Here is a 24,099-nt window from a genome sequence, read left to right as displayed (position 1 = left end):
ATTGCAAGATTTCATACTTTCTTATGGCAGGATAATATTCCATTGTGTGTGTGTGTGTGTGTGTGTGTGTGTGCGTGCGTGTGTGTGTGTATCACATTTTCTTTATCCATTCATCCATCAATGGACACCTAGGTTGTTTCCATATCTTGGCTATCGTAAATAATGCTGCAATGAACATGGGGACGTATATATCTTTTCGAATTAGTGTTTTCATTTTCTTCAATAAAATACCCAGAAGTAGAATTGCTGGATCATACGGTAGTTCTATTTTTAAATTTTTGAGGAACCTCCATACTGCTTTCCATTGTGGTTGTACCAAGTTACATTCCCACCCGCAGCGCAGAGAGTTCTCCTTACATCCTGGTTTCTGTGGCACCCTTCAGACACTCTCCTGAGGAATTGTGTGAGTAGAGGGTAAGCTGGCATGCTCCAACCTCACCTGTCCCACGATGTTCCACTCTGGGCCAGAAGGGGAGGTACCGAGTATAGGAGGAAGTGCAGAACTTTGTGCCAATCCCACAGGGGAGGCCGTAGACCTCTGATGCTTTCGTAGTCTCCCCAGACTCCTCATGTATTTGATCCCATGTCAGGAGGCCTCTCTCCTCCGGACTTCCTAATAGGAGACAGTGAGCAGTCAAGACCGGGCCCTGATGAAGCTGGGCAGAAGTGGGCTGGAGGGAGCCTCTGGTGCCCTCTGCAGGCACTCATGACATCTCCTCTAAGTGCCCTCCATCTGCCAAAAGGGCTTCCTCCTCCTCCTCCAAGCCCATCTGAAGAATCACAGCTCATCTTATCAGGCATCCCCTGAGCTTCCACAGTGGGGCTGACATGGTGCAGAGCTCCAGGGTACGACCTTATATGAACCACCATCCTCTTCTCATCTTCAGGAGTGGGCCTCTCCTTATTTAATCTTTTTGGAATGCAGATGTATTTTATACTTATTAGAGAGAAGAAAGGTGGAAAATAGAATACCATGAAGAAGGGGCTATCATAGATGTCCTGTCTAGAGGCTGTGGGAGGATCAAGAAGGGAGCAATGAAAGCCACCAGTGATAGCAGCTCTGCACTCTTCACCTTCAGTGTCCTCAGCACTTATAGACTCAGTTTGCTCATCATCACACTTATTACCCTGTATTGTAATTGTCTGTGTTCTTGTCTCTCCCCTATTAGCCTGCGGATTTCTGGAAGGCAGCGGTCATGTCTTTCTGCTTTTTGCATTCTCAGTACACAGTGTCTGGAATACAGCAAGTGCTCAATGGATTTTTATTGAAAATATGAATGAATGAATGAATGAATGAATGAATGAATACACGTGTTGTCTCCCTCACCAACTAGACTGTAGGCTCTGGGGATGGGACTGAGTCTTTTTCTTTTTGCTTCTGGTATATTTCTCATCTTAGGGAAGTGTTATGGGCTGAATTGTGTCCCCTCAAAAGCCATATGTTGACGCCTTAAAGCCCCCTACTGCAGAATGTGACTGTATTTGCAGGTAGGACCTTTAAAAAGGTGATTAAGTTAAAGATGAGGTATTTAGGGTGGGCCCAAAATTAATCTGACTGGCATCTTTCTAAGAAGAGGAGATTAGAACACAGAGACAACAGGGATGCACATACACAGAGGAGAAGGCACATGAGAACACAGAAAGAAGGTGGCCCTCTGGAGCCAATGAGAGAGGTCTCAGGAGAAACCAACCTTGCCAACTCCTTGATCTCAGCTTTCTAGCAACCAGACTGTGAGAAAATACATTTCAGTTGTTTAAGCCCCCCAGTCTGTGGTATTTAGTTATGGCAACACTAGAAAGCTAACACATGCCCGTACAACCCACTGAGACCCAGGGCCTCCTCACAGTATGCTGTGGCCAGCCTGACATGGTAATCCGGGCCAGGGATGCAATGTGGGTGGCCCAAATACTGACCATCTACCCAAACTGCTAGCTTGTAGAATGAAAGTGATCCATACCTGGGATGGTGTTGTGCAGTAGAAAGCCCAGAAGTCCCCCTACAAACATGTCCGTGGTCAGCAGCACCTGGGTGATCTGGTCCAGTTGGAGAATCCCTAGAGTGGGAACAAAAGTGACAGGGATTCCCAGTGACAAAGGGGCCCACTGGCTCTGCCCCTGGAATGGTCACAGTCTAGAGGATGGAGAATCACCTGTGTGGAGTTTCTCAGGGTTCTTGTTCACCCAGTTGGGAATGGTAAGCCCACAGAAGATGGAGAAGCCAAAGATAAAAATGTTCCTGGATGAGCTCATGTCCATGTACTGCAGGAGAGAGTCCCCATGGCAGGCCAGAAGCATCGGCACCAATACTGCACATCAATCTAACATCCCTGAAATGCCCCCTTCCCTCCCTCCACCACCAGAGTGGGGAGGGAGGCTGGACTCAGAGTGATACATGCTCTCAGTGGGCCAGCTAGGCCCCAATTCCAACTTGACCTTGGGAATTGAGTGGTTTAGATGATCCGATGCAAGCTGATGCAATTTCTATTTTTCAGAAGTTTGAATGATTCTGGCTATTTATTTCTTCCATTTGGGGGCCAGTGTGGTTCCTGGAACCAAGGAAGCCCTCCTCCTCCCCACCTGCTCCAGCTCTGTTCCATTCATCTCATCCCCATGGGCTCCTTTCAGGGGATGCAATGCTGCTGCTTTTCCAAGGGTGCCTCGCTTCACCTGCAGATTGGAAATCCCCACGGCAGCGATGACTCCAAACATCACCAGGAACATGCCTCCAATCACGAGGGGTGGGATGGTGGCAAATGCAGCCCCGATCTTCCCTAATACTCCCATCACAAGGAGCACGTAGCCTGCAGCAACCATCACCATCCTGCTCCCGACCTGCAGTGCTCAAGGAGACGGGGGACAAGGAGCTCAGCACCAGCCAGGCCACATGCCCAGAAGCCTCGGCCCTGATCCCAGGGCACCTGGAACATCACTCCAGTGGACTTTTAGGAACAGCACCACTTAACCCCAAAATGACCCTCCTCTGCTCCCACATGGGTATTGGGAATGGGTGAGGGTGTGACCTTGGATCTTGGCCACTGCCCTCACCTCTCCACTCTGCTGCTATCACACTTGTCTTCCAGTCATGACTCAAATGCTCCTCCTCTCAGAAGCCTTTACAGTGAGGCAAGAAGTATCTCTAGGGAGGCAGTGGCCCAATGCTTAAGAACGGAGGTTTGATAGCCAATCCCAGCTCTGCCTCTAACTAGCTGTGTGACTTTGGGTACATTACCTAACCTCTCCAAATGTCATCCTCCACAAACCATATGGGATTAATAATACTTAATTCACACACTCATTGTATGAGGCCAGCTTTAGGCTGATACCAAAGCCAGATAAGGACACTACAAGAAAAGAAAACTACAGACCAATATCCCTGATGAATATAGATGCAAAAATTCTCAATAAAATATTGGCAAACCGAACTCAACAGCACATTAAAAGGATCATACACCATGAGTAAATGGGATTTATTCCAGGGAGGCAAGGATGGTTCAATATCTGCATATCAATCAATGTGATACACCACACTAATAGAAAGGAAGATAAAAATCATATGATCATCTCAATAGATGCAGAAAAAGCATTGCACAAAATTCAACATTCTTTCAAGATAAAAACCCTCAACAAATTGCGTATAGAAGGAATATACCTCAACACAATAAAAGCCATAAGTGACAAACCAACAGCTAATATGATACTCAACAGTGAAAGGTTGAAACCTTTTCCTCTAAGATCAGGAACAAGAAAAGGGTGCCCACTTTTGCTACTCCTATTCAACATAGGAGTGGAACAGAGTACTGGAAGTCCCAGCTAGAGCAATCAGGTAAGATAAAAATATAAAAGGCATCCAAATCAGAAAGGAAGAAGCAAAGTTGTCTTTATTTGCAGATCATACGATCTTATGTGTAAAAAATGTGTAAAAAAGACTCAACCAAGTAACTGTTAGTACTAATCAATGAACAAGTAAAGTTGCAGGATATAAAAGCCAACATACAGAATCAGTTGCATTTCTATACACCAACAGGAAAATATTTGAAAAAGAAATAAAGAAAACAATCCTCTCACAATAGCATTCAAATAATAAAACACTTAGGAATAAACTTAACCAAGGAAATGAAAGATCTGTACCCTAAAAACGATAAGACTCTGATGAAAGAAATTGAAGAAGACACAAATAAATGAAATGATATCCCATGTTCATGGATCTGAAGAATTAATATTGTTAAATTGTCCATACTACCCAATGTCATCTACAGCCTCAATGCAATCCCTGTTCAAATTCCAATGGCATTTTCCACAGAAATAGGAAAAACAATCCTAAAAATCATATGTAACCACAAAAGACCCTGAATAGCCAAAGCAATCTTGAGAAAGAAGAATAGAGCTAGAGGCATCACAATTCCTCATTTCAAACTATATTACAAAGCTATAGCAATTAAAACAGTAGATTACTGGCATAAAAATAGACACATAGACCAATGAAACAGAATCAAGAGTCCACAAATAAACACCTGCACATACAGTAAACTAATATTTGATGGGGGAGCCAAAAATACTCTGTGGGGAAAGGATAGTCTCTTTAATAAATGTTGTTGGGAAAACTGGATAACCACATGCAGAAAAATGAAATTAGACCCCTATCTTATACCACTCACAAAATTTAACGTGAAGTGGATTAAAGACTTTAATGTAAGAGCTGAAACCATAAAACTTCTAGAAGAAGCCGTAGGGAAAACTTTCCTTGACATTGGTCTTGGCAGTGACTTTTTGGATATGACACCAAAAGCACAAGCAACAAAAGCAAAAATCAACAAGTGGGACTACATCGAACTAAATAGCTTCTGCACAGCAAGCAATCAACAAAATGAAAAGGCAATCTATGAAATGGGAGAAAATATTTGGAAACTATATATCAGATAAGGGTTTAATATCCAAATATATAAAGGACTCATACAACTCAATAATAAAAACAACTAAAATGATTAAAAGCTGGGCAGAGGAACTGAATAGACATTTTTACAAAGAATATATACAAATGGCCAATGGGCACATGAAAAGATGCTCAACATCACTAATCATCAGGAAAATGTAAATCAAAACCACAATGAGATGTTATCCATACCTGTTAGAATGATTATCATCAAAAAGACAAGAGATAACAAGTGTTGATGAGGATATGGAGAAAAGGGCAACCCTTGTGCACTGTTGGTGGGAATGTAAATTGGTGCAGCCACTGTGGAATACAGTGTGGAGGTTCCTTAAAAATTTAAAAATCAAACTTCCATGTGATCCAGCAATACCACTTCTGGGTATTTATCTGAAGAAAACAAAACCCCTAACTGGAAAAGATATCTGCACCCCCATGGTCATTGTAGCTTTATTGACAGTAGCCAAGATATGGACAACCTAAGTGTCCATCGATGGATGAATGGATAAAGAAAATGTGGTATATGTATATACAATGGAATATTATTCAGCCATAATAGAAGAAGGATATCCTGCCATTTGTGATAATATGCATGGACCTTGAGAGCATTATGCTAAGAGAAAGACAAATACTGTATGATATCATTTATATGTGGAATCTAAAAAAGCTACACTTGTAGAAATAGAAAGTAGAATACTGGTCACCAAAAGATGTTGGGTGGGGGATATGGGGAGATGTTTTTCAAAGAGTAAAACTTCCAGTTAGAAGATGAATAAGTTCTGGGGATCTCATGTATGGCATTGTGATTCTAGTTAACAATACTGTATTGTATCCTTGAAAGTTGCTAAGAGAGTAGATATTAAATATTCTCACCACAGAAGAGAGGTAGTAATTATGGAACGCGATAGAGGTGTTAGCACAGGGTGGTAATCATATTGCAGTATATAAGTGTACCAAATAAACACATTGTACACCTTAAACTTCCACAGTGTTGTATGTCATGTATATCTCAATATAGCTGAGGGGGATAAAAGGAAAATTGGTGTGCCTGGAGTACAGTGACACAGGGAGAGATAGGAGATGGGATGGAGAGTAAGGCAAAGGATCTGTCATATAGAGCTCTAAGGGCCATGGACAGGAGTTAGAATACAATCCAAAGACAGAGCATAAGCAAAACGTGGTCCATATATACAGTGGAATGTTAATCAGCCTTAAAAAGGGAGGAAATTTGACACATGCTACAACGCGGATGAACCTTGAGGACATTATGTTAAGTGAAATAAGCCAGATATAAAAAGATAGATACTGTATGATTCCACTGCTATGAGGTACCTAGAGTAGTCAAATTCATAGGAACTGAAACTAGAATGGTGGTTAACAGGGGCTGGGGGAGGGGGAATAAGGAGTTGTTTAACTGCTACAGAGTTCAGATTAGCAAGATGAAAATAGTTCTGGAGATCGGGCACACAATAATTTGAATGTATTTAACTCTACTGAAATGTATACTTAGAAATGGTTAAGATGGTAAATTTATGTTATGTGTATTTTATCACAATTCAAAATAAAGAACCCAAAACAAAGGAAACTCTCAGTAGAGTTGTGTTAAGCAGGGTGGTGACATGGTGTGATCTACATTTCAGAAAGTTCTGTCTATAAAAGTAACTTCATTATTATTAATTGGTACGTTTTATCAGGATAAATTAGATTTTCTCAACAAGCAATTATTATGGAATATGTGTAAACTATGATTTCTCCTTAATCTCTATCAGGTTCATTTAGGACACAAAACTGAGACGAGGCCCCCTCCCATGGTGTTATACAACATTAAGTGGTCCTATCAGGAATCTTACAAGTGAGGCTTTTTCTAGTTCATTTCTACAGAGGACCAAGTGTTGCACTAGAGTCACTACTAATTGCTATTATCTGGTTGCACAGAGTTTTTCGAGTAGCTGGGGGTGTGGGAATGCTAAGGAAGTACATTTCACCCCTTTGGAGTAGATCTTAAAATTAAGTTTCTACAAAGCTTAAAAAAGCAAAACAAAACACTCTGCTGTGAGGATCATGAACCATGGGCCACATCCCATCCCATCACAGAAAATGTCTCAGTGCCAGGTGCACACGGCTGCCACGCTGCTGGACATTACTGCTTGTTGTGCTAGTCAAGGGTTACAGGGGGTTTGAGTGACAGCTACTACCAGTGAGACAAAAATGACGTCTGACCTTGAGGCATTTCGCATCATCCTCAAAAGAAAGACTTGTACTGCAAGTGTCTGAATATCCCATCATGAGTTTATTGTCAATGAATGTATTTAGATAGTTCTTGAAACTTTTCTCATTCATTTGTGTCTACTCCCAGTCTTTAAAAGTTACTCTAATGTAGTCTCAGCTTTGCAAGGTGAAAAAGATCTGGAGATCTGTTGCACAAGTATATAGTAGACTATATTATTATAGTATATTATATAGTATAGTATATTAAGTAAATATACTTAACACTACTGAACTGCACACTTAAAAATGGTTAAGATGGTAGATTTTATGTTATTTTATTTTATGTTACTGTGTCTTTAACCACAATTACAAATATTTTTTAAAAAGATATTCTAATGTCACTACTTGAAGTCCATTAAGGCAGCGATAAAGTAGCAGATAAAGTAGCAAAAATAAGCCTTTGCTTACTTTTCTTTCTAGTCTAAGAGCTTCTTTACTTAACTGTCTTCATTAGAAGACATGTGGTAAGAATTTCCCACAACAAAAGGACTTTTTGCATTGTTTTGTTTACAGTCCTAACAATGCACTGTGGGAACAAGGGCATGAATCCAAGCACAAGAGATCAACTTGTCGGGTCAACCAGAGCCTTTGGACATGCTGATGGTCTTATAAAGATGGCAGTCCTTCCCAATCCTGCTACCACAGAATTTATTATGCAGCCCTGGGCTTCTTTTGTCCTAGGCATTGACATCTGCGCTGGGAGCATGACCTCTTAGAGAGTGATGGGAGATCTCTGGCCTTCAGCCAGATCCCCCACCTCCCACCACCAACACACCCCCAGAGAGAGAACCAAGAATGGGTCAGAGCTCTTCCCTTGCAGATACAACATGAAGCAATACCTTAAAAGGCCACAGGGAGGAGGGGTGAGCCCAGACCAGGGTTAATCTGTCTCCTACTGGATTCTCAGCCTGCTCTGTCTATGTATCTTTCTCTTCTGCTCTTTCCCTCTCTTCTAAAGGCCTTAGTTTAGAAATGATACATCAAAGAAATGTTCTGTTTATTGAATATAATTTTCTGTTCTGCATCAGATTTGTTCTCTTTAACAGGAAAAATATTTGCTGCTTTATACCTATGTAGCCCACTCCGGCTGTATTTCTGTGTGGGTCAGTGGCCCTCATGTGGAATAACGTTCCCCTCACTGGCACTAAAGGTCTAGAAACTTTGGGCAAGTACCAAAGAGTCTACAGTGTCACAGCACACGGGACTGGCTCTAGGGGTGGGTACTGGCCTAGCTGTTTGCTCTCAGATTTTTGCCCCCGCTGTGGGTCAGAGGCCATGCAGGGTGCAAAAGTGGACAGATCTGATGCTAGAAAGATGCAGTGCCACCTGACTGCATATCAGAACCACTGAGGGAGCTATCAGAAAATGCAGGGCGGGGGATGTGGGTGGGGGGATCTGTGTTTTCCAAAGCTCACAGGACTTGTGCTGGGAATCATTGCAAAGATATCTGAAGCATGCGGAAAGCAACATCATAATACTATTCTTTTCTAAGTCACCTTAGAGAGCACATTCCTGAAGAATTCTTGCTGACCTTACAGAGTTTCCCTGTGGAAAATGGGGAGCCATGAAGAGATTTTAAGCAGGGACTAATCTAATTGAGTTCCAGAAAGATCCTTGGGCAGCCATGTGGTAGCTAGATTAGAGACAGGCAACATCCTTAGAAAAGAGAGTGTTAGGGAGACTGCAGTGTCCAGGCGAGAGATGATAAAGCTGTGGCACTGGGAATGGGGAAGGGACGACAGGAAGGGCAGCAGGCATGTTGAGACCATAGACTCCACTGTGAGGATGCAGGAGAGCGAGAAGTTAGATGACTTGGGTGAACTCACTAAGACGAGGTTTACGGGAGGAGAAGTAAGGATGGGGCATGCACTGAGCATCGCTGAGGCCATACTGAGTGTGAGGTGCCCTTGGACATTCAGGTGGAGGTGACCAGGTGGCCTTTGAATATTCAGGTTTGGAGCTTCGACACAGGGTTGGGCCAGAGGTAGTGGACCGCCCACCTAAACTTCAGAAAGTAAGGACTTTCTTCAGTGCTCATAAAGCCACTGACATCTGCCAGTGCCAGATAGAGTTTCTGCTGTGGAACTACCACAACCAAAGAAGGTCAAGTATGGTGGGCAGAAAAACGGCCCCTAAAGATGCCATATCCTAATCCCCAAACCTGTGAACATGTCATCTGGTTTGGCAAAAGGAACTTTGCAGTTATGATTAAGTTCTGTTAAGCATTTTGAGATGGGCCCACCTGAATCATCTAGGTGGGCCCAGTCTAATTACATGAATCCTTATAAGCAGGGAATCTTTCCTGGCTGTGCTCAGAGGGAGATGTGACCATGGAAGAAGAGTCAGAGAGATGCAGCATTGCTGGTTTTGAAGATGGAGGAAGGGTGCCCTGAGCCAAGGAATGTGGGCAGCCTCTGGGTGATGGAAAAAGCAAGGAAATGGATTGTCCCCTGGTTTCCTCCAGAGAGGAACACAGCCCTGCGAGACCCATGTTGTACTTCTGAACTCCAGATCAGTAAAAGAACTTTGGGTATTTGAAACCACTAAGTTTGTGATCCTTTGTTACAGCAGTACTGAGAGACTAATACTTTGACGACAGATTCAGGTGTCCAGCCTTCCCAAAGAACCACCATCAGCAGCCTTACCTTGGTGATACTCAGTGCCCCAATATTCTGGCTGAAGGAGGTGGTGCCATTCCCTGTCCCCCAGGTCCCTGCCAGCAGACAGCCAATGCCCTCAATGCCAATGCTACGGTTGATGGCGTGCTTCGGAGGGGCTGGGGCCCCCGCCAGCCAGGCACAGGCATAATAATCGCCTATTGACTCCACCATCGAGGAAATCACCCCTGCCGTGATCCCAAAGACCCCAGCCAGGCTGATGGTGGGGAGGCCCCACTGTCGTGCAAAGGCAATGCAGAGGGAATATTAATCCAGAAGACAACAGGCTGCTGAACCCCAAATCATTTCTTTGCTGGAGAGGTCTCTGAAAGGCTTTAAAGACCAGGCAGCCTGTCTTCCAACCCCACATCTGTCCAGAGGCTTTGGCTCGGACTCCTGCCCTACCATTCATCCCTGAGGTGGTCAGATGCCCTAATCTTGAAGTCACTGTGCACAAAAAGTGCCAGCAACAGGGCCTCTTCCCAGGAAGGCCTTGAAGCATTGGAAGCTGAGATGCTTAGTCAGGGAGGCCCTAGCGTCACAGTCCATGAGGCAAGGCCAGCCATCCCTGGAACCTGGTTATTTGTACACCCTGAGCCCAGAATTGCAAGGTAAGGAGACCAGAAGGGGCCTAAGGGGTGGCCTTGACCTTGTCTCCTCAGAAATGTTCTCATTCAGTCCCAGGCCTCCCTTGTGTGGGATCCACCGAATTTAGGAGGAGACCCAAAGGTCTGGCTAGGAGGTCAGGACCTCGCTGTCCTCACCTCACTCCCAGGATCATGGGTTCTGAGCAACGTGGAGGAGGGATGAGGGATGTAGGCCAGCTCAGAGGTAGGTCTGGGAGTGGGAGCCTTTGGCCTGGCAGCCCCAAAGGATTCTTAGGACAACCCAAGGGTCTTCCTCTCTTAGGGGTCTGATATGGACTCCTAGGGCCTGTCCCTCCTTATCAGATCCCTTGGAGGAGATCTCCCCCACTCGCCCTATTCAATTCTCCCTCCAGTGCCCTGGGCCCCATGGGCAGTCCTGGGAAATGTGTGTCCCAGGCAAGAAGTGGCCCATCTTCTCATTACCTGGGTAAGGGAAGCGAAACCAAGGAGCCTGGCTCAGGACGTTGGCTTTGATGTCGGTGCGGGCCAGGTACCCAGAGGCTGTGGGGTCCGCGGTGAGGGCGTTGGTGACTGTGAGCATGAAGCAGAGGAGCCATGAGATGCAGAGGGCCAGCAGCACCTGTCAGAAGGAGCTGCCCTTCACCACTGGGTCTCACCCCCAGCCCAGGTCAACAACCTCCTAGAGGGGTAGGGCTAAGGAGGGAGTTCAGGAAAGCTCTTTGGAATGAGGAAGTGTTGGGTTACTCACCCTTCCAGTGACAACAGGAATCTGGTGTGTCAGTGGATAATTGGCAGGTTAAAGGAACGTAGCAAATAAACTATGGGGAGAACTTGTGTCAAACACAGGTGGAAATGTCTGGTAAAGCGGGCACAGCCGGGTTCACAAGGATTACCATCTGGCTCCCTTTCCACTGTTTGTTGGTCACATGACCTTGGATCAAACTCTCTGAGCCTTAGTTTCCTCATCTGTACAGTGGAATGACCACCACTGCTCTGCAGAGCCTGAAGCAGGATTTCTAGAATCCTCAGATACATGGATTTTTAATCTCTGGTGGCAGACTCCAGAAATCTGTATTTTTAACAATGTCCCCAGGTGATTCTTATGCACATTGAATTTTAGAACCACTGGCCTACAGCGTTGTTGAAGGAGCTATGAGATCCTTGTGTAGAAGGATCTTTTTACAATGCAAAATGTAGTTTACAGCTGAATGAAACCTTCAAACATATTTGTGTGGTTGACAGCTACACAGACTTGACAGTGTGGTTCAACAGAGACTTCAACAGGGAATGCTCTGTAAAGGGAGGTACCATCCTCATCCCGGGGTATTTGGACTACCCATAGGCTACGGAGAAAGAATCGGATCTAACTAACTTGGCTCTTATTTTTGTATAATTAGCAGTGAACCTGGCTGTGTCCCCCAGTACCAGGGTATAAGGACGGCCCGAGGAAGGTGAGAAGGCTGTCCCACACTGGTGCCCAGTGCAGCGACCTAGGTCAGGTTCTCTGCTCATGGGAGAGAAGCACTGAAGGAAGACATAGGACAGCATTTCACCAATGGTCAGGAAGCACCCCACAGGCCGCCGGCCTCCCCTTGGCCTCCTTCTCCTTCTCTGGTGATTGAGGAAGGCTGAGGAGGAGAGGCCACTGCAGATGGGGGAGCATTTGCTTTGGGGGCCCTCTTGGAGTGCACGAGGCTGTGCCTCACTCTCCAGGTGAATCAACTCAGAATGGAAGGGGGTGGGGAGTGCTTCTTACAGGGAAGGCCTGAAACAGGTAGAACTTAGAGGTGTGCCACTTCCTCTCTCGTCCATAAATGGGCACGGGCACCGTGATGTTTTTCAGGTACTGAGAAAACAGCACAATGAGGAAGATGGTCCTGAAACAGAAAAAGACCACACCCAACCTGGTGATCAGGGGAGCATCCTGAATGAGGGTCCAGAAAGCTGGGCCACCACATGTCTCTGAGATTGGGGGCAAGTTAGGAGGGTCCCCATCTAGACCCCACTCTGCAGCACAGGCAGCATCCTGCCATCTCTGATAAGGTGGGCTGTTGCCTTTCAGAAGCTGCTGGTGGCTGAGGAGGAGGAGTGGGAAGGGAGGCTGTTATTCCTTGGAGATCAGCAGCTGGATGGATCCAGCAGGTGGAGCCAATGAGGCCAGAGTCAGAGAACATCTCTCCCAGGTCCTTCAGCAGGTCCTTGTGGTCAGACCACAGCCGGCAGAGTGAACCACAATGTCCAGTGTCATCCCCAAGTTCCTTCAAATCTCTCTTTAAATGCTTAAGACCTCTTTGTCCAGGAAGCTTTCCTGATCCTCCCAGCTGGGTGTCTTCACCCCTTCCCCTGAATACGCATGGCATTCTATGACTTTCATCAATGTCTCTTGGTGTCATAGGTACTTGGATCTAAGTCTTGTCTCTCTCCCACACACTACAAGCTGCTTGAGAGATGGGGCCATGTCTTTGCAGCCTCCCCAGGGTCCAGAAATTTACAAACATTTGCTCAATGAAAACCTATTTGGCAGGGGACCGGTAGTATCAACTTTGTGTGAACACTACACTAAGTATTCTTATACACTGCCTGCGATGAACTCATTGTCTATGAGAACTAATAATGTAATAAATAGTAAGAAGAATAAATTAGAAGTAGCAATTTTCCTGAATTTTAGGGTATAATAATGTTCATGAAAGTATTTCTAAACCACAGGAGTTGGCCAATATCCAGGACTCTTATTCTTCTTACTGGGTAATCTTCCACCAAAGAGAACTTAGATGGCGCTCCCTCCCCAGAGAGTACTTACACGGCGGCAATCCCCCAGTGGATCCCGGCGTCATTGCCTGCGGAATGGAAGAGAGGCAGGGCCACCAGGGAGATGGTTGGAGCAATGGTCAAGGGGCCAATGAAGCGCATGAGAAAGCCAATGAGGCCTGAGAAGCCCACTAGAATCTGGACACAGGAAGCGACCATGACGGCGCCCTGCAACTGAAGAGGAAGAGTGCAGCTCAGGCACCTCAAAGCTTGCAGCAGGACTGTGGGCCTCAGCCCAGCCCAGGCCCCGAGAACAGGCCCTGCTGCTGCAGCCCACCTCTAAATCTGGTCACCCCTGGGTGGTGCATTCAGAGGCAGTGCAGAGGCAAAGCTGGACCCTGAAGGAACTGAGGAAAGAAGAGCTCTGATCTGGCTCCTCTCTCCAGTTCTGGATTTCCAACTAGCTGTTGGACATTTTCACTTAATAGGAAGGTTTTCAGGGCGTAGCCTTCAACATTATTGATGGACCATAGTGATAATGGTGATGACTCTTATAGCAGCGTCACTTAGCAGTGTATAGAATATCTTGCTGCTTCACTTTTCTCTGTTTTCCCACTTTCTATTGCAGGGGTTGGCCCTTTTTTTTCTGTAAAGGACCAGATAGTGAACATTTTAGGCTTTATGGGTCATATGGGCTCTGTCATACTTTTCAGGATAAGAAGTAAACAAATGAGCCTAGCTGTATTCCAATAAACCCTCGCTAATAGGCACTGAAATTTGAATTTCACATACTTTTGACATCTCACAAAATATTATTCTGCATTTGATTTTTTTCAGTGGAAAAATAGAAATATTTCATTTAAAATAGAAAATGATTTTTAGCTTGTGAGCTCTACAAAAACAGGCACTGGCCAGATTTGGCTCCTGGGCTGTCGTCTGCCAACCCCTGATCTCCTGCACTGAATGAATTTGGTTTAGTTCTCCTTTTTTACTTTACTGGTTTGGATGTTATACCTTCTATTTTATCCCTGAAAACTTTTCTTGCTTTGAAGTCTGCTCTTTCTGAAAGTAAAATAGTGACTCCCGCTCTTTTGCGATTAGTGGTAGCATAATATATCTTTCTCCATCCCTTTACTTTTAATCCACCTGTGTCTTTCTAGTTAAAGAGGGTTTCTTGTAGACAATATATAGTTAGGTCTTGTTTTTTGATCCACTCTGACAATCTCTGCCTTTAATCAATGCATTTAGACCACTGATGTTCTAAGTGACCATCGGAACAGTTGGATTAATATCAACCATATTCGTTACTCTTTTCTATTTGTTGCCCTTGTTCCTTGTTCCCATTTCTATCTTCTGCTCTTTGTTTGCCTTTTGTGGTTTTAAGTGAGCATTTTATATGATCCCATTTTTACTCCCTTCTTAGCATATCAGTTATACTTCTTTTATTTACTTTTCAATGGTTGCCCGAGAGTTTGCCATATACATTTACAGCTAATCCAACTCCACTTCCAAATAACACTATACCACTTCCTGGGTAGTGTGAGTAACTTATAATAACAAGAATCCTGATTTCTCCCTCCCATCCCTTGCATCATTGCTGTCATTTCTTTCACTTATCTATAAGCACATATAAGTATATACATAAAAACTACCGTGATACTGGAAGAGAAGTGTAAATTAGTCTAATGTGTTGAAAACTGAACTTGCCATCTCTACTCATGGTTTTCTCCTTTTTCTACTACCACTATTTCCTTAAAATAGAATCATTGTTCACTTTTACCTCTCCTATATTTCTTATATCGCAGTAATTAATGACATTCCTATTGGTCTTGTATTCACATCACTTTCATCTGTGGCTGGCATTGTGATGTGCAATTGGCCTACCAGCATCAGTGGTTTCAAGTCTTGAGATGTGTTTGGACAAATATAGCTCAGCGAAATATGGAGAATCTACCTTAAATTCCAATAGACTGGCTCAGTGAATTTAACCAATCAATTAATAAAATGTGGTTGAAACATCTAAGAACTTTTTTCTCCTGTTTACGCACTGGAGAAAACACTGGACCAGCAGGGGGAGTTAAAAACCACAGATGAGACTCCGGGTTTGGGCTGACTGCGTGGACACTAGGAGGTGATGTGGGAAAAGTACTCCAGATGCCTGTATAGACCCGGGCAAGAGGAAGCCCTGCCGCAGGCCCTGGGTCTTAGAGCAGGGCTTGGTGAACCTGTTCTATAAAAGGCTGAATAGGAAGTCTTTCAGATTTTGTGGGCCACATACAGTTTCTATCACATAGTCTTTTTTTAAACAACCTTTTAAAATGTAAAAACCATTCTTTGTTTGTGGGCAGTAAAGAGACAGACCACAGGCTGGATTTGGTCTCAGAGGTGTAGTTTGCTGACTTCTGCTTTAGAGGACTGCAGGTATCACAAACACAAAAGTAAACAGTAAATGTATTAAAGGAAATATGGATTTGTCTGTCCCTGGGGATGCCGTGCTCAATGCAGGTGCAGCACAGCCCGTATCCCTCAACATCCTCTCTCATTACTAATACTGTTCAAGCCCCAGGAAAATTCTTTGCCATAACTCTTGCCCAGTGTGCTCAGAACACAAGGTAACTGCTTCTGAATGTGGTGAAGGTTCATGCCATTGCAGAGGTGGAGGCAGACACTTCATTAGAACACAGGGAGGATTGAGCAGTGCGAGTGCTTAGGTAGGAGAAGAGACAAATCACCGTGTCAGATCTTTCTTCTTGGATAGTATGAAGGTAATAGATTCCTGCTTAAGGAATTATAGTTCTCAGGAGGTCTGAAGGAAAGGGAAATCCCGCCACTGGCATCTAGCAGAGCAGGGTAAGGCAACCCTCCTTCTCGTTCTTTGCTTAGTTTCAATTTGGATTTACCAAAGCCAAGTATAGACTCCCTAGGGGATAGAAAAAAACACACAAAAAGATCACTCCACAAACCGCATGTGTTCTGTGATTTATCTATGATGATGTAGTAACACTCAGCTGCATTGAAGAAGTACATCCTTATTTGGAAAAGGTAGTGCAACACACAACATGCTCAGATTGGCCAATCAACCTGGCAAAAATCCAGGGCCCACCAGCTTGCCAAGTGTAAGTATATTTCAGTCTGGAACTACATGGAAAAGATCTTTAAAGGTTAAAAATCCCTGTTAACTCTGGTCCACCCTGAGATAAAAAGGAAGCAAAAGGCCTTGATGAGATTATTGAAGTTCACGCATATCTGGGTGCCCTTTTGGACTGTATCTCAGAGCACAGGCACGTGTAAAAGGCTGTTTTGGAGAGAGAACAGCAGAAGGGTATGGCTGAGATTCGCAAGTTCTGGCTCAGACTGGTCTACTGTGTCCTTACAAGCACAGTGCTCCCTGAGGAATCAGAAGTGTTGGTGGTGGAGTCCACGCTGAATGAGGACTGACCCGTATAGAAGCCAGGTGCTTCTGCTCTGCTGGGGGCATTTGGTGTGGATGTGGCCTGGAGCAGCTACCCAACACTCTCCCTTTGAAAGACTTTTACTAACTAGTCTGCTACTGGGCACTGTTTGGAATTAGCTCACTACTAAATGGCACCAAATAATTCCTAGGTCAGAGATCCCAATCGTATCTTGAGTGATGTCGGAAAGACATTCAAAAAAGGAAGGGGCTGATCAACAAAATTTGCTGATTAAAAGGAAATAGCTATAGTTAGGTAAAGAAAAGGCAGTTACATGGGGGTTTCATATGATCCATAAGCAAGTGACAGTCCCCTCTCCCCTGGGGTGGACACTACCTCACAAGATAATCTAACTCCAGCAACACATACTTGGATCCCACTGTGTGAGTCTTTGAGTTCAAAAGCACTGGTTGGAATCTTGCTAAAGGTGCTGTTCAGCTGGCTAAGAAAGATGGAGACTGGAAGAGTATAACGTTTCAACAGAAGGACTTTGATGGAAGAAGTAAGGCATGTGTAAATCCAGCCAGTGGAGCGACTTATGTGTGATGTGACTGACTGCACACACAAATACCTGGAATTATCCCTACGTAATTATACAGATTCGTGGGCTGTGGCCAATGGACTAGCAGTGTAGTCTGGCAAGTGGATCATAGAAAACTCTATTGAAATTTCACCTTTTGTGGGACAGGACTTTCTAGTCAAATCTCCAGTACTGGTGGTTCTTGTTGATGCCCCCAAGTCTTAAAAAGAGGAGGGAAGTATGATTTTGAATGTAGTTACTAGGTCCCACGAGACGACACCTTAGGCCACAAGCCATGTGTCCGTGAACTCACAAACAACATAATCCTCATCTCCATCTGCAGTCGCTTCAGCTGCCCAGGATGATCCAGATTGACAACAGCAGTGGGCCCATGTGCCTTTGGTGGGAGAATATGAGGATATATGGTCTATCAGAGAGCTGGCAGGCTGCCTATACTGGACATTTCACAGAGCATGGGAGATTTTAATATCTTTTTAAGCTGGTATGGACAGTGTTTCTGGTCTGAGCTTTGCCTTTGCCTTTCTGCAACTCAAGCTGCCCAGACTACTATGGAAGACTGGTGACCCAGATTGCCCACCAACATGATTATCAACTTATATATCTAACAGATTAAGGATCACTATTCACAGCCTGAACAGGACAGGCTGTGAAAAGCAATACAACATCAAGTGATCTCTTCATGTTTCGTATCACTTCACAAAAGCAGTGAAATTATTGCAAAATTAGAATGTGCTTGAGGCAACAAAAAGTGCGTGACTAAGGCACGAAGGGCTGGCTTTCCAGGCTGGGATAGTGTGAGATCACGCTAAACATGGGGCACAAAAGTGAGTCACCAGTGGAGCAGTTTCTAAAGGCTGGGTTGAGAAATGAGAGGATAAAGTAGCCTTTTTTCTGAGGACTGGGGATTTGGTCGTGTTCCCTAGTATGGAAATAATAGAAATCACTTTAATTCTACTTGCTGGAATTCTGATGGTATTTATGGGCCAGATTGGAAAGTCTGGTCTTTTCTGGATGCATCTTAACCAATGGAGAGGAACCAGTGATAATATACAACCTAAATCATTGCAAAGTACCTTGGGGAAGGACACACAGGAGAGTTTAACAGTGTTACTTGGGCCCACTATTTAAAGGATAGTCGAGAATGACTCACAATCTCCTCCTCCCACAGGAGCAAGGGAGTGGACTAAGAAGGGCTCCCAGGGGGCAAAAAGAAAGATGGCGGGAGAAAGAACTGGAGTCACCAGACAAATCACTGTATCGAATAACGCTCCTTTGCCCTTCACGTTTAAAATAAGTCGGAAATAAGAAAATGATTTCTTAGCAATATTTCTAGATACATCTTCAGTCTGGGATGAGGGATGCTAGCACCAGAGTTGATTCTACCAAACTGAAGCACATCTAATAAAACTGGACCCAGAGTATACTGGGCTGTACTGGATGGACAATGAGGAATGAAAATTGTGAAAGTAGCTGATTCCTACCATGACGCTGGCATATTAGGTCGTGGTCTGTGGCTTGAACTTTTGTGTAAGATTATGATGAGTCATGGACTAAATATGAAATATGTGAGCGTTTCCAACTAAACCTATTTTCACTCTCCATCCATTCCACCCCAGCAGCCCCAAGCCTTCTCTTGCTCATCACTCTGTTTTATTTCCTTGATTGCACTTATAACTCCCTGAGATTTTCCTTTTCTATTTACTTATTGGAGCATTTGTCTCTCCTTCCCACTCCACCCCACCACATACACACACTAGAATGTTAGCTCCATGAAAGCAGGTTCCTTGTGTGATTTACCTACAGCAGTATCTTAAAGCCTGGAATCTTGCCCAGCAGTGAGTTGAACAATGAATTTCGACCAAATGAGTCAACTCGGGAGCCCCTGTTGAGTACCTTCCATTCCTCCCACCCACCTCCCTTACCCTCTTCTGCCATTCCTCTGTGAATTCAGGAGAGCTGGTGTTCACCCAGCTGGCATTGAGTGTCCATTCGGGGCACTTCCAGGCAGGAAGGGAGAGCATGGCCAGGGAGGGTGCCACAAAAGCAAATGTCCCTCCCTGGAGAATGGGCAGCCTGGAGGAGGGGAAAGGATGCAGTTACTCATAAGATCCTTTAGTAATAGTCTGTCTCTGGCCCCAATGGGGGCCTTTGAATCCCAAGTCCTACCTCAGTTTCCAGGCAACACATGACCCCTGTTCTCGGTTTACAGGGAACTCCTGCCAAGCTCCAAGTCAGACCTATGAACTCTGTTAAACTTTGGACAGGTAGGAGAGGTGGGGAGGGTAAAGACAAGCAGGCCTAACCCCAATCCTGGAGATGCAAGCCCAGGAAGAGAGAGTCAGATGCTGGGAAAAGATTTGGAGACAGCACAGAGCTCAGCAAACACAGCTATTGGGTGCCATTGTCAGCCCCGGTCCCAGAGAATCTTCCCTGGACCCAGGATTAAAGCACAGCTCACAGATGTGGAGTTTCCCCATTAACAAAAGATGCATACCCTAGAGTCTGGGTTGCCAGATTCCTTTGTGTCTTCAAAAATGAACAGCAGTCCCAGACCTCTACCTTCAGGCTCCTTTTTATCACATGGACAGAATAGGACTGAGGTCGTTCTCAGGGCATGTCCCCCATCCAGGCCCTACTCCCTCCTGGTCGGTGTCTCACTCTGGCCTCTGTGAGAACATCTAGCAGTGCCTCCCTGCCTTGTCTTCCCTTCGAGGTGAACACAGCCTGACAAGTCAACCTCCAACAATTCTCTCTTACTAGAGGATCAGAAGCTATCAAGTCTGCCCGCCTTGGACATTAGAATTTGGGGGGGAATATCCCAGTCTCTTGATTGCATTTGTCACTACAGCTCACCCTGGTCAAGTACTTTTTCTTAACCATACTAGCAGGGTATTTTTGAACTCAGGATTCCATGAAGACAGCGTAAACCATTATTCTTGAGAATGACTGAACACATTTTATGTAATGAAACAGAAAGTGTATGGAAGAATTTTGCTGCCTAAGTGGCCTTTGTGTCCTGGCTGAACACTGGGATCAGCGATGCCTGGGCATCACCCTCACACATGTTCAAGGGCTTGTCTAGGAGTGCGCCCAGGCACAGGGACTGCATAAAGCTCTGGGTCAGGTGTGTAGCCAGGGCTGAGAACAACTGATCAAGTGCGTAAATCCAGACCCATAATACTCCAAAATGGAATGGAATACACTGCACACACAGAGCAGGAACACACGGGTGGTGGTATGAGTGTGTGTGACTAACTTTTTTAATTTAAAAATTATGAATCTGAGTATCTTGACAGAGAAGGGAAACATGCTATACTTACATCACTGCAAAATGCCTTTTGAAATTCTAAAATGAACGTAGAATTCTTTGTATAAGGGTATAACCAGAGAGTACATAATATAGGACTTGTGTTTTAATTTTTTGCTATAATTCTCTATGCACATTTCATTCATTCAACAGATGTTTATTGAGGATCTACTGTGTGGCAGGCACTGGGTACCAGGTATTGGGGATTCCCTGGTAAGTGAGACAAAACTCCCACTTCTCTTCTAGGTACACATTTCTCTCTTAGCCCTTGTACTAACAAACTAACTATTTATAGTAACTGACTCTCAGGGATTGCTTTAAACACCTTAGGATTATGCTTACAAACACCCCACCATGTTAGTATGCCACCACTCCCCCATTTCAGTATTACTGGGTTCCATGAGGGTAGGGAGTCATTATTTTTCTTTTCCATCCCTCCTGCACTGAGCCTACTGCCATAAAACCTGCCAACACTGGGGTTTTATAATTTTTTTTTTTAGTTTAATATGCATGTAATGAAACCCTAACAACTGTTAATTTGCATTTCATTAAGTCATAAAGGGTGTGCACTCATTCATGTTATTTCGTGTCTGTTATTCCTTGCCTATAATCTATCTATTCATTACACAGAATTTGGATACTGTCAAAAAATATTTATAATAGTTCTTTTTGGTGAGGAAGATTGTCGCTGAGCTAACATCTGTGCCAATCTTCCTCTATTTCGTATGAAGGATGCTGCCACAGCATGGCTTGATGAGCGGTGCATAGGTCCTTGCCCGGGATCTGAACCTGTGAACTTTGGCTGCCAGAGCAGAGCATGCGAACTTAACCACTATGCCACCAGGCCGGCCCCTATAATAATTCTTTTACTTACGATAGTGAGCTTTATTTTCATTTTTAAAAAAAGTTTTCTGTTATTGTATGCAGGAATTCATCCCTAACTCAGAAACTATTTAAAGGAGTGTTTCAAAATTTTCAAGTAGTTAAGCACTTTTCTAACTCCCGGTTTTTTACTTTCAAGATTATCACAGGTAGTTGGGATAATATGATATGGACTTTCTGCCTTTTTTGATTGCTAAATACCTTTTATGTTCAAGAACAAGATGAATTTTTTTTCTATTTATTTTCTTCAGTGTATTATCATGTCCTACCTTTAGATTCACACAATGTATCAATAAATTCTTCCCCCACTATTCTATACTCAGACCTTCCAATTCCATTCATTCCTCTCTCTCTGCCCACCTCATTTTATTAGCATTCCCATTTCTTTCTGATAACTTCTTATTGGTACCCTTTTGATAGATAGATAGATAGATAGATAGATAGATAGATAGATAGATAGACAGACAGACAGATCTACATATATTTCCTGCATTTCTGCTAGGTTTTCCGTTATACACTTTCCTGGAACATGTTTGGGATATATACTCTTACTATCATTACTAGGCTTTCATTGTTCAGTGTCTCTCCTACCTTTTATGATGACCTTAATGTGTATCTCAGTGTTCTTTTAAATTTCATCTGCTAGCATGATGGCAACTCCTTTTTTTTAATTTGCCCATGAGTATGATTCACTATTATTATACATATGCCTTCTGACTTAAATGTCTCTCTTGTAAGCCATAGACTGTTGATTAACAAACTCAACATCTTAGAACTAGAAGAGCCTTGTGAAATGTATCCAGCCTGGCCTTGTCATTTTTTGGATAGGGGATCTGGAGCCCAAGGTCATAGAGTTAACCAGGACAAGTGCTTGGGTCTCCTCACTGGTCATCACTCCCCTATGACACCGATTAATAGCATGGCGTAGACCAAAGGCGATTTTGAAGCTGGCTCTACCTTATTAGTGTGTGACCTAGGCATGTTGCCCAACTTCTGCAAACTTCAGTGTCCTCTTCGATAAAATAAAGGTATTGTACTCTCCCCTGAAGAGTAGCTGTGAAGAAAAAATATATGTAAATGCTTAGCCCAGTCCCTGAGGCATAGAAGAACTCAATAAATAGCAGTAATTGTCATTATTATCCCCTCTGAAATGTGTGGATACTTCTTGAGAAGGTAGTGCACATCAGGAAATTTTCTTAATATTTCCTCTAAATAACAGATTTTATCATGTGTCTGTTTTATACTGTTGTTTTGCATTCCCATTTCTTGCAGGTTGGTTCTATAGGATTTGTTTTCTACGATCCTTGTTTTCTCACGTGTTGTTGGAATCCATGTGCTTGGGCTGGTCCAAGGCTACATCTCTGCATCAATTACCCCTTGCTCTGTGGCATCCACTCAGCCCTCAGGTAGCACAGCCTTACCTGCACAGTGCTTCACAGCTTTCACTTTACTCCTCTGTGTTATTTCTTCTGTTCTAGTTCTTTAAGTAGACAGTGTCCATCTACTTTAGGGGCTCACATGAATATTTAAGGGTTAATGTCTGATGCATGCCTCTCTTCATGTGATGTCACAACATGTGTCAACTGGGATGGAGTTGCTTTTATTGGATCTACTAATTATTTCGAAGCTTATCACTCTAGTATTGTTGTTGGATCGATTTCAGATCCTCTCTCTCTCTCTCACTCTCTCTGTTTATTTTCTTGTTTGTTTTTGTTAGATTTTATTTGGAGGAAGTGCTCTAATAATGTCCCACAAGTCCCAACATGCTATGTATTAACTTTAGCTTTTGATTTACACTTCATCTTGTTCCAAATAGGATTTACAGGGATTCACAAATATGTTATGATACAGTAAAGACTTGTCACTTTATACTCAGACCTTCCAATTTCATTTTCCACCTATTCTTTCTCCCCATCCCTACCCCATCTCATCCACAGCTGGCCTCATGAACCATCATAGAAAAAACCATTCTGGGCTCAGATGGATTGAGATCTGGGTGCCAATCTCCACTGCCACCCTGACCACATCCCATAGAAAATATGGGAAGACTCTCTCTGTCTATGCTATTCTCTCTCTCCACCCTTCACCATGTCATCTGTTGGCTTGAGTACAAAGAAGAGAAAATTCCTCACCATTTTCCTTTACAACAATGACTTGCATGTTTTCTAAGAAGAGATAAAATGTCAAAATCTGCAGTCTCCTGTATCCTAAAAGTCTTATAGGATTAGTAGTTTAGGTTGGCAAAGCCATAGAAATGTGTCCCTGGGGGTAATATTAACATCTAAGTTTATACAGTCTTTACAAACTACACAGTATTGTCATATCATTATCTCAAGAGTACTTTGGGGTGGGTAGGGCAATATCAGAGGAAACTGATGCTGGGGGGAAGCCAGTGGCAGGGTTCGGCAGGGAAGTGGGGATGCCCTGATCAGAAAGTCTGAGTCATCGGGCCAAATTGCAACACTGTGTTTGTTATAAGGACAACTGACAACAGGACTTGTGGTAAGAATGATATACGTGAAGGGTTTATGCAAATGATCAGGTGTGACATTTTTCTCCTCTCTTTGTAGTCCCATTTTGGCCCATAAAACAGGAACATCTAACCTTTTGGAAGTATTGGGAAAGTAAGCCTCAACCCTTCTCTCTGATCTCTCACATATTCTTGTTCAAGAAAATACTATTTGTGACACTTGTTAAAGAGGTTAAGGC

At 43.8% G+C, this 24,099-nt stretch overlaps 1 protein-coding gene across 1 annotated transcript in view; it reads right to left on the bottom strand.

The window, feature by feature from the left end:
- Positions 1-353: 353 nt before the first annotated feature.
- The window catches only part of LOC131397565 (solute carrier family 23 member 1-like), a 40,576-nt gene continuing 16,830 nt past the window's right edge, over positions 354-24,099 (bottom strand). Inside the window, 9 exon segments of the mRNA XM_058530681.1 lie at positions 354-613; positions 1,959-2,054; positions 2,151-2,259; positions 2,668-2,832; positions 9,841-10,091; positions 10,920-11,079; positions 12,217-12,337; positions 13,261-13,442; positions 19,115-19,274. Of these exon segments, the coding sequence (XP_058386664.1) occupies positions 354-613; positions 1,959-2,054; positions 2,151-2,259; positions 2,668-2,832; positions 9,841-10,091; positions 10,920-11,079; positions 12,217-12,337; positions 13,261-13,442; positions 19,115-19,274 (1,504 nt within the window).

Source organism: Diceros bicornis, chromosome 3 (genome assembly GCF_020826845.1).
Source record: "Diceros bicornis minor isolate mBicDic1 chromosome 3, mDicBic1.mat.cur, whole genome shotgun sequence".
Classification (NCBI taxonomy): Eukaryota; Metazoa; Chordata; class Mammalia; order Perissodactyla; family Rhinocerotidae; genus Diceros; species Diceros bicornis.
This window is presented reverse-complemented; position numbering and strand designations above follow the sequence as displayed.